This window comes from Nicotiana attenuata, chromosome 2 (genome assembly GCF_001879085.1).
Source record: "Nicotiana attenuata strain UT chromosome 2, NIATTr2, whole genome shotgun sequence".
Taxonomy (NCBI): domain Eukaryota; kingdom Viridiplantae; phylum Streptophyta; class Magnoliopsida; order Solanales; family Solanaceae; genus Nicotiana; species Nicotiana attenuata.
The window spans coordinates 48,620,765-48,632,453 of record NC_031990.1 but is presented as its reverse complement, the minus strand read 5'-3'; the positions used below and the strand labels follow the sequence as shown (position 1 = coordinate 48,632,453).

Here is an 11,689-nt window from a genome sequence, read left to right as displayed (position 1 = left end):
TAAAGTGCAGTAAATTAGAGTGTAATAAGCGACTAAAATACGTAATTATAGCCTATCATCAGTTATGGAGGTGTGGGAGTTACAACTATAATGGTGAGAAGTAGTGGGAGTTATCTACATAATGGAGAAGAGTAGTGAGAGTAACTTCTTTAGGAGTTATAGACATGCACTACAAATAATATTTCATAACAATTATCACTTAGTGCACGCGGACCCATTTTCAGAATCCTAATCGTCACTTCACTTACTTTGGTTGGTAGCATTTGTTAGTAATTTTTTAATCTCTTTTTTTATATATATTGTCTAAGCTTTTGTTGTATAATTGTTTTAACTCAACATAAATAAATTAACAATAATAATAATAATAATATCTATACATAACATCTAAAAACAACATAAAAATTTCGGCCACGCTTCATCTTAACATGTATTTTTTGTTCCAATAAACGACACACGTCGAATAATAGTTGCAGCAATTTAGAGTATTGTATTACAAGAGTACAAGACCACGTCTCTACAAAAGTAAAGTCAAGCTATTATAAATGTAATTATTGCTAGCTATTTTCTGTGTGGAGAACATTCAAGATATGTATTAAGATTCATGAGATCATGAGTAAATTACTTTTTTGAGCATTTGTATCCCCCTAGGTGAGGATAGGACTTCGTACAAGGATAAGCTGATCGGTGATTTATCCATTGTTCCGATGGACTTGCATAGCCCAGGCAGTTCATCTTCCAAAATGGATGTGCAACAGAACAGCTCTGCCCAGTTAAACCAAGAGGGAAATGGGAACCAACCTCATCAAATAACACTAACGGAGCAGGATATTAAAAGAATTTATGAACTTTGGAAGTTCTCCGTTATAATCAAACTAATTGGAAAAAGAATTCTCCACCAGTATCTAAAAGCAAAGGTTCAAGCTTTATGGAGGCCATCTGAAAATTTCTCCTTAATAGACCCAGGAGAGGACTATTACACGGTTAAATTCAATAAAGAAGAAAACACAAAAAAGACTCTTCAAAACGGGCCGTGGTTCATCAATGGATTTTTCCTCTCAGTCCAGAAATGAACGCCAAACTTTGTAGCGTCCCAAGCAAGACAAAGTTACACTGCCATCTGGGTGAGATTACCCCAGCTCCCAACCGAATTCTATGATGGCATTATACTCACGAAAATTGGGAATGCTATTGGAGAACTTCTAAAAATCGACGCCTGTACCTCTTCTACTCTTCGAGGGCGTTATGCACGTTTATGTGTCCAATTGCCACTGAAAGAAAAAGTGCAGCCCTATATCCTTATTGGATCTCACAAACAAGTTATATTATATGAAGGAGATAATATTTTATGTAAGAATTGTGGTTTCCTTGGACATTCAACTGCCAAATGTACACGCATAATCACACACAGTACAAATTCGACCAATGAAGAAGGCAAATCAGAAGAACAAACAGTTCCCAAAGGCCATGAGTGGCAAACTGTTCCATTTCCCAAGAAGAGGAGACCAATACAAAAATCAAGCATGCAGACAAATACCACAGCGTCATCAATGCCGGTATAAATGTTAAAATCTTTGAAGCCTCAACAGGTAAGTTTCTCAAAACTCAGCAATTAAAATTCATAGAAAAAAAATCTGTGCCACCACCACATCTCGATAACCCAAAGTATGTGGATAATTCTACTCTAACTTTGGTTAAAATTGATAATTCTAACGAGAATAAAGTAATTAATTCCATTAATCAACTTAATCACAATAACCACAATCAAATCTTTGAGCACGTAGATTACGACAAAACAGGCAGTAAAAGTAATACCATTAGTGGTCTGCATGGCAAGGATTACCACAAGCAGCCAGGTGGTAAAAACGTGTCTTCTAATAATACTGACCCTACGAAGTACCCCCCTCCCCCCCAACTCTTCTGGTACTTATGAGCTAGCTAATACCCCTCTAATATCCAATGAAAAACGCCTATCAAATAATACTCCCATACAAAACCATCAAAGTAATCATATCATGGCGGATGATATCCCCATATTAGATTGCATATTAGATTGCATGCAAACAAATGACCTCTCCGATGATGAACACTTGGCCAAAAAAGACCTCCACATGTCGGATGTGATCTCCCTTGGAGATATTGCTAATAACCTCACGCAAGGCCCTTCCTCTCCCTTGCATATAGACCCCATCATTACTATACCTGCTCTCACTACTTCACACTCCATAGCTTGTGATCTTCTCCAAGCTATATTACCACCACATAATGCCTCGAACACCACTCACCCTCCGAAGGAGATTCCGTCTAGTTCAAATCCAACGCCTCAATCGTCCCTACCCAATGGACAACCTTCCTCCATTACCACCCCATCTTCCCCCTCAACCTGTGATTTACACCCGGCCACCAAATCCTCCCAACCACCAGCCACAATCCTAGATAAAGCCGGGCTTCATGGGTCAAGCTATTTCGTTCAATCTCCAGATCCATGGGCAAGACTCAGTCCTGATCATCCAAAATACGAGCTACCTTGCTCAACTGATTTCGGAGGACATGCACTTGGCCATGACAAACTACATCAACCAAATGTGGATTCAAAATATCCTCCAACCACTAGCTCCATCACTCAATCGAAACCTCACTACCAACATGCAAGAGATGTGGAACATCCCAGGAAATCCCAACTCCATGATGCCACAGAATGTTCCGATCAACTTACCCTTCTTTGCTCCAGAGGAGATGTCCATGCTAAACCCCATCTTCACCCCATGGACAGCCCAAGCACACCCTGCCCACCAGGCCCAGCCACAGAATCCTCAACCACAGCCTCAAAACCCACCCCCTCCCATGTATGCAGAAGCACAGCAGATGGACATGCAAAATCTAGAGGGAAACCAAGAAGTGGAGGAAGAACCACTCCCTCATGTAGGAGAACCCAGGGTGGCGTTCTCAAACCTAAGCGAAGTAAAAATACTAATATTCAAGGAATGGCTAGACAGGAAGTGCATCATCAGTTGTCCACCAACCATGTTCAAGTGCTCGATGGATATACGCCTCCCCCCCCCCCCCCCCCCCCACGACCCAACAGTAGGGAAGAATGTGATCATTCTGGTACCCTCCCACAGGAGGAACAACGCACCAGCAGAAAGGGAGAATGACCAAGCACCTTCCAACCAAACCATGATGAATCAGCCCATTAACTTTATAGTCTGGAACGTCCGGGGTGTCAACAACGCAAATTTTCGTCGCAATTTTAGGGAATTAATAATTACTCACAAACCCAGCATGGTAGCTCTGTTAGAAACCAGAATGGCTAATCATCTCTCAATTCTGGAGGAGTTTAACTTCACCGAAATGATAGAAGTGCCTGCTGAGGGGCAAGCAGGAGGGCTGGTCATCCTTTGGAATCATGCTAGAGTTGTCGTCAACAACTTCACTAGACGTAACCAAGAGATTCATGCCATGATTGAGGTAAGACCTAATCACAAAACTTGGCTCTTTAGCTCAATTTATGCTAGCACTGACAAGTACAAGCGGGATATATTATGGCATAACATAAAAAATATCTATGATTCTTACAAAGTCCCTTGGCTTATGGGAGGGGATTTTAACGATGTCATTATGTCACAAGAAAAGTTTGGAGGTAGGGCAGTGAACCAAAATCATGCTCAAAATATTTTAGCTAATCTAAACTATTGTAAACTATTAGATCTAGGATTCAAAGGGTGTAAATTCACATGGTCCAACCATAGGAAAAGAAGGAAAGGTTTAATAATGGAGCGTCTAGATAGAGTTTATGCTAATACAGAATGGTTGGACCACTACCCTGTTGCCTCCATTATCCACCTACCAAAAACTCATTCCGACCATAACCCTATCCTCATTTCCCTCAATAAGAAATCCCCATCCAGTAGCGACAAAACTTTTCGCTTAGAAACAATTTGGTGTTCACGTCCAGAGTTCACTTCCTTAGTTAATAGGCACTGGGGCTCTAATGATCTTTTAAGTGCCACGAATTCATTTGAGGTAGAAGTTAAGAACTGGAGTAAGGCAGTCTTTGGTGATATTCATAAGAAAAAAAGAAAAATTCTGGCAAGGTTAAGTGGCATTCAAATGAGTCCTAGATATACTACTAGTGTTTTCCTTCAAGAGCTGGAAATTTTTTACAAAAACACTATAATGAGATTCTAGTTCTTGAGGAAGAATATTGGAAGCTTCGTTCTAGAGTTATGTGGATGAATGAAGGTGACGCCAACACAAAATATTTCTAGATCACCGCGACCAATAGAAAAAGAATTAATAAGATTACTTTTTTTAAAGATGACTCCAACAACTGGATACACGATCCAAAATCCATAATGGACCACACGGTTAATTTCTACAGGCCACCACTCTTCCTTTTGGCACACTAATTTTGATAGAAATCACTCTAATTTTCACTTCCCCCCCCCCCTCGTGCCTAGACCAGCCGCTTATAGACTCAGAAATCACTAAAGCAGTCTTTTCCTTACATCCTAACAAAGCTCCAGGCCCAGACGGACTCCATCCTCTTTTTTTCCAAAAATTTTGGAACAACATCAAAGGTAGTGTTATGCACTTCTGCCACAAAGTGTTTAGGGAAAATTGTATTCCTGAAGACATTAACAAGACCTACATTTGCCTAATCCCCAAATTTGAAAATGCTAACCTATTAAAAAATTTTAGGCCCATAAGCCTTTGTAATACTATTTACAAAATAATCTCTAAAATAATAGCCAACAGGATGAAGCCTTTTATGCAGAATATCATTGGTCCTCACCAAGCTAACTTCATCAAGGGTAGAAGAGCTTGTGATAATGCTCTAATAATTCAAGAAGTAATGAACTACATCAGAAATTCTAAAAGCTAGCATGGGAATATGATAGTTAAAATCGACCTTGAAAAAGCGTTTGATAAATTGGAATGGTCTTTCATCCATAGAACGCTAACCTTCTTTAATTTCCCCACAAGTTTGATTAGCCTAATCATGTCCTGTATTACCTCCTATAGTTATATCATCCTTGTGAATGGCACAAAGTCTGAATCCTTTCCTCCTTCGAGAGGAATCAGACAAGGTGATCCGTTGTCACCTTACATTTTCATACTATGTATGGAAATGCTCTCTATAATAATCAACCACAATGTGGATATTAATAAATGGGACACAATAAAAGTCACTCACAGAAGTCCCTTATCGCACTTATTCTTCGCAGACGACCTCACTCTAATAGGGAAAACCAACCTAAAAACAGCTCATTCGGTGATCCACTGTCTCGAGAACTTCTTCCAGTTATCTGGCCAAACTATTAACAAATCCAAATCTAAGTTAATTATCTCGAGCCAGTGCCCAAAGTCAACTCAAGTCAACCTTTCGAATCTTTGGGATATAAAAATCAGCGACACTTTGGTACTTACCTTGGCTTTCCAATCCTAAACGTTAGCCCAAAATCAAAAGACTACCAGTTTGTCATTGATAAAATGAGGAAAAAACTTAGTAGTTGGAAAGCTAAGTGGCTCAATACAGCGGGAAGGTGTACCCTTATCTCCTCTACTCTAAACACTATCCCCAATCACATTATGCAATACTCTATGCTTCCCAAAAAAACTCTAAAGGAAATAGACAAAATTCAGAGGGATTTTCTATGGAACTCTTCTCCAGAAAAGAGGAAACTCCACATGCTTAATTGGAACATTGTTACAAAAGAAAAGTGTAAAGGTGGCCTGGGGATTCGTAAAGCGGAAAGTAAAAATTTAGCACTCCTAACAAGTCTTGTCTGGAGACTTATTAATAACGCTACTGCGCTATGGACCAAAGTAGTCTCTACTACATATGGAAATAGGAGGGGGAAGACCACTAACTCACACACCTGGAAGAGCATCTTTAGGGGTTGGTACCTTCCTAATATAGGAACAAGATGTAATATCAATAACACAGCCCCCCTCAGTGTTTGGCAATCCAACTGGATTCCCAACATAGGAAACCTTAGGAATGTAATAGCTGGCCCCCTAAGGGAGCATGAGGACAATCTTACAGTTAATCAAATCAAGGATAAAGGGCAATGGAATTTTTTAAAAATCTCATTTGTCCTTCCTTCCCAAATTACTGACAGCATAAATGCTCTCACTCCCCATGGTATGAAACCTCATAGAATCCATAATGTATGGAGCCTATCCTCTAATGGCCTTTTCTCAACATCCTCTTGCTACCAAATAATAAACGGAGAGGAAAACCACGAAAAAGATTTCAGCTGGATATGGAGTTTACATTGCCCTAATAAGATAAAAAAAATTATTTGGAAATGTTACCACAATAGACTTCCTACACGTTCTTACCTGGCTAAAATAGGTATTAATATCGACCCTCTTTGCCCGGTTTGCAGAATTAATGATGAAACTATTCAACACATCTTCTGAGATTGCCCCTCAGTCAACAACCTATGGCATACTTATGGCCTTCACTTTAATAATAAGCTGCCTACTACGCACTAGGCCGACCATATTAAACATAGTAAAAATACTTTTAGTCACCAACATCTTTCTTGGAGTGAGATCTTTCCATTTGCAATTTGGAATATCTGGAAAAATAGGAATGACAATAACCACAATAAAATTCGTTGGCCAACAATTATCAACATCTCCTTAGAATACAAATTCTTAACTGAAAAATACATTAACAATTCCCCCCACAAATCTATTAGGGTTAGTTGGCACAAGCCACCACTAGGTTGGTTTAAACTAAACATAGATGTTGCCTTTAAAGCTGATAGGTATCAAGGTGGAATTGGAGGTATTGTTCGAAACCACACAGGGAGATGGATAATGGCTTTCACCAAGAAGGTGCATACACTCTCATCGACTCAAGTGGAACTCCAAGCACTACAAGAAGGCTTGCAGCTGGTTTTAGCACACAGCATGTACCCAATAGAAATTGAAACGGATGCCTCAGAAACTATATCCATGATAGAGCAAGACCATTCTACTTACATAGATCTAATCTTTGCATGCAGGTTGTTGCTCCTTTAGGCGAGGCAGAAGGGGCAGGTATTCCTCAAGCATAGTTTGAGGGAAGAGAATGCAATGGAACATATTTTGGCTCGGGAAGCACTCATGCAGACCAACATCAATAAACTTCATCTTTTGTCTACCCCACCGGGATCGGCGATGACTCAATATCAAAGGGACATGGAGGGCTCCTTTTCCGTAAAAACTATTTCGGCTACTATATGCACTAGGTTGGCTGCGTTAGGAAATGTCGATGCCTTAAAAGGCTGTAGCGCAAATGTCAGTGCCAATTGCGGCAGTATGGGATGTAGTATGTCGTTGTATGACACTTAGTTATTATTAATATATTTCCTACTGTTCCAAAAAAAAGCCAAATTTTTATCCAGTGAGAATAAGAGTGGATCGGCTTGTTATTTAGAGGCACCTTCTTAGTGATAGTACAAATCCGTGCAATTTAGCGGCGAAAATAGAATTTTTCACCAAGGGGCTCGCTAAGGGGATTCTATACCTAATTTATATATACATGGAAAAAAATTAATTTTATGTATACAATGTAATTATTTGCAAAGAGGATTTGGCTGAACTCCTTTCCGCTCACCTAACTCCACCCCTAGTTTAATCGATAGCATCTAACTACGGACATGTTTAGTAGCCCTATATATATATATATATATATATATATATATATATATATATATATATATATATATATATATCTTATTAAAGCACAAATAATTTATGCTAAATGTTGAACGACTAAAATATTCTCGAAATATTAATCGACTTTTATAACCTTAAATATTTATATAATTTGAGTATATAATTGTAAATCGCCTAAGGCTAGAATTATTTTCCCATTTAAAGTTTAAACTACACATGAGGCAAACGTAAAAGTTGCAATTCTTTTCAAAATTTAGGAGTTCCTTTATAAGTTTAACTTATTACAACTCCTTTTACTTTTTTTTTGGTACTAAAGATAGATATGGTATTAAACAAACATATGCGTACAGAGATGTTGGTGCCCATGTAGCACCATATTACAAACTAAGTCATTACTAGTACTAGCTATATTGTTTGTAGTAACACTAATTGATTTATCATTACAACATCCAAAAAAGTTTGGGATTATGTTAGAGTTGCTTTTTGCATGCACTGTAGGTCGTTGATTTGGCAAGGCCCATGCACTAAGAGGCAGTAAGCGTGTAGTCGATACACCTCGCTTATCTTCATCCCATATCTTTTTAACAAAAAGTGGTGGTTGTTCAAAAATCTGCATAGTAGAATTCCCTTCCAAAAAGCTTCCTGACTTTGCTAGCTGATCTGCTAATCTATTTTGTTCTCTGTACGCATGGCTAACTATCAAATTATGTAGCTTCCCCAGCAGGTGCCTGCAATCAGTCAGAAGATTAGCATATATTGTTATTATACTGTATTTGTAAAATAATTCTGAAAATATAAATGAACATAAACAGAAATGAACAACAATAGAAATGTACAACAAAATATTAGAAAACCAATTCGAACCCACTGAATTCACATGTGAAGACGCCGACCGTCGTCTCATGAGTTACCGCTCGTTTCCCCATTTTATGCTTCTTCATGTTCATTATCGGTATTTGGTGTGTTAGAGTTGATTTGGATTGGTTTTGATAAGAAATGTTGACACTTAGTCTCTTTTAAGGAAGGCTTAAGTTTAGAAAAAGTCAACCGGACGTTGACTTATGAGTTAGAGGGCTCGGAGGTGATTTTTGGTGATTCGGTTAGCTTCGGGAGGTGATTTGTGACTTAGGACTGTGATCGAAATTGATTTTGGAGGTCCGGTGTAGAATTAGGCTTGAATTGGCGAAGTTTGGTATTTTTGGCGAATTCCGGTTGATAGGTGAGATTTTGATCCGAGGGTCGGAATGGAATTTCGAGAGTTGCTGTAGCTTTGTTATGTCATTTTGGACTTGTCTGCAAAATTTCATGTCATTCGGACGTGGTTTGGTTGGGTTTTTTTTTATCAAAATGGAATTTGGAAGTTCTTGAAATTGTTAGGCTTGAATCCAATGCAAATTTGGTGTTTTAATGTTGTTTTGAGCATTCCGAAGGTTGGAACAAGTTTGATAATGTTATGGGATATGTTGGCGTGTTTGTTGAGTCCCGAGGGCCTCGGTGTGGGTTTTTCGGGAATGGTTTCGGATCATTTCGGGCTGTTTGCAATGGCTGAAGCTGGTATCTGGTATTGTTCTTCGCGTTCGCGAGGGTCCCCACGCGTTCGCGAAGAAGGATTTGGCTCTGGGTTTTTGTTCTTCGCGTTCGCGAAGGGAGCCTCGCGTTCGCGAAGAAGAAGGCAATTCTGTTGCACAGGTCTTACTTTGGAGGCTCGTATCTTTCATCTACAATGAATTTGGAGATGATTCAAAAACGAAAGTTGTAGCACTTTGAATCTAGTTTCCAGAACATATTATAATAGTCATTGAAGTTGTGTGTAAAAATGTTATAACCATTACACTAGAGGCTGTCCCGAGCAGATTTGGAAAATGAATTTTGGAACTTTGTTCTTCGCGAACGCGAGAGGAGGACCGCGAACGCGAAGAACAAATCCTGGGCAGCAGAATAAAGTCCAAACTTCGTCCATTTGCCATTTTTGATGATTTGGAGCTCGGATAAGGCCGATTTTTTCGGCGGAGATTTTTGGAGAGAACAACGGGGTAAGTATTCTTTAACTCAATTTTTGGTTGTATAAACTGAATCTATCACTAGTTTTGGTGTTTAATCCGCGAATTTTGTTGGAAAGTATAGAAACCCCTCTGAGATAGAACCATGGATTTGAGGGTCGCGAAATGTTATGGAGAGTGATAATTTTTGTATGGTTAGACTCGTGGCGAGATAAGGAATCCGATGATGTGAATTTGTAATTTTTCGAGAAGTGGTCCGGGGCTCGGGTTTAGCTAGTTTCGAGATCTTTGCTATTTTTCGATTATTTTTGATTGGGTATTGTTCCTTAGCTATATTGTGATGTATTCGCTCTGATTTTGGTTAGATCGAACGCGCATGGAGGCCGATTTGAGGGCAAAGGCGTCGCGAGCTTAGAGATTTTCACCGGTTCAAGAGTGAGTAATGATTGTAAATGATATCTGAGGATTTGGAAACCCCGATTTGCACATCATAGTGTTCGTATTGAGGTGACTTGCACGCCGGATAGCGAGCGTGGGGTAGAGCACCGCTGGGGATTGTGACTTGGTCCGTCCGATTGATGAATTACTACGTATTTTTACTGAAACTACTTGTTATCATCAATAATTTGGTGGATTGCCATGTTTGGGCTTCGTGCAACTATGTGAATCCTTCAGGGATTGATATCACTGTTTCGCGATTACTTTGCATATTATTTTGATCTCGGTCCAAGGTTTTAATACTCTTTTGCAAACTAGCCGTTTTTCTAAGATTTGAAAACTGAAAACAATATTTTATTGACGTTTTGAGCTAGAACTACATGTTGTATTGCCCAAGTGGCTTATGTGCATTTCTCTGGACTGAGCATGGATCGGGCTGCGTGCCGCAGCAGTGTTACATGTGCATTTCTGGACTATGGATGGCTCGGGCTGCACCCGCAGCGATGTTCAATTGATTTTGAGGCCGAGGGCCTAGTTGATGCACGAGATGGCTTGATTTGCGCTTTGTAGGAGCCCTCCGGAGTCTGTACACACCCTAGTGAGCGCCGTCGACGTTAAATATGGATGGCTCGGGCTGGCCGCCGCAGCGGTCATATGAATGGCATTGCACTCATGGCAATTGTTCCTGTTTGTATTTAACGTGTCAATGACATTCAGCCACTCGCATTTCAATTGGCTTCTATGCTCTTTCTTTGCACCTGGTCTTCCCTGATTATCCGGTATTCATTTGTTGATTTGGAGTGCTAGGTGCCCGAGGGGCTGACTTATGTGCTGACTTGCACTATCTGTTTCGCATTCATTTGCTTAACTGTTGAAAACGACATTTTCAAAAGAGGTTTTAACTGAGCCCAGATAGATTTTCTAAAGGATTTTACGGTTTTACTGTTTTCTCAAAGGGTAGCACTGTTCTATATAGCATGATGGAGTGCCTTTCGTGATTTCTTGCTGCTCAGTTATTATTTACCTTTATTACTCACTGAGTTGGAGTACTCACTTTACTCCCTGCACCTCGCGTGCAGATGCAGGTATTGGTTACCCGGTAGCGAGTTTGTGCTGGTTGAGGATTTGCTATCGTAGCTAAGCAAGGTGACCGCCGGCGTTCGCGGCACCGGACTTCGTCTTTTGATTCTAAACTTTATTCTGTATATTATTGACCCTGTGGTCGTGTTCAGACTTCCTTAGATGCTCGTGACTTGTGACACCCCGGTCGGGCTGTGTTGGGTCGTATATATATCGATTGTTATTGTCATTAAGTTTTATTTATCTAATCATTTATGTTTAAAATTTTTGAAAAGAGGCGTTGTTGTTCTGTTTGGCTTGGCCTTTGTCTTCACGTAGAGGTTGCCATCACGACCGGGTTTGGGAATTGGGTCGTGACAAGTTGGTATCAGAGCCTAGGTTACAAGGTCTCACGAGTCATGAGCAGGTTTTAGAGTGTCTCGCGGATCGGTACGGAGACGTCTGTATTTATNCCTCGAGAGGCTGCAGAACCTTTGGAAAAACTTCACATTCTTGAA

The 11,689-nt window shown here is 39.8% G+C and overlaps 1 protein-coding gene across 1 annotated transcript; it reads left to right on the top strand.

Moving 5' to 3' along the window:
• LOC109219328 lies at positions 705 to 1,559 on the top strand. Its single transcript, XM_019383765.1, has 2 exons — positions 705 to 980; positions 1,137 to 1,559. The coding sequence occupies exons 1-2, from the start codon at positions 705 to 707 to the stop codon at positions 1,557 to 1,559; spliced, it is 699 nt and encodes a 232-aa protein (XP_019239310.1).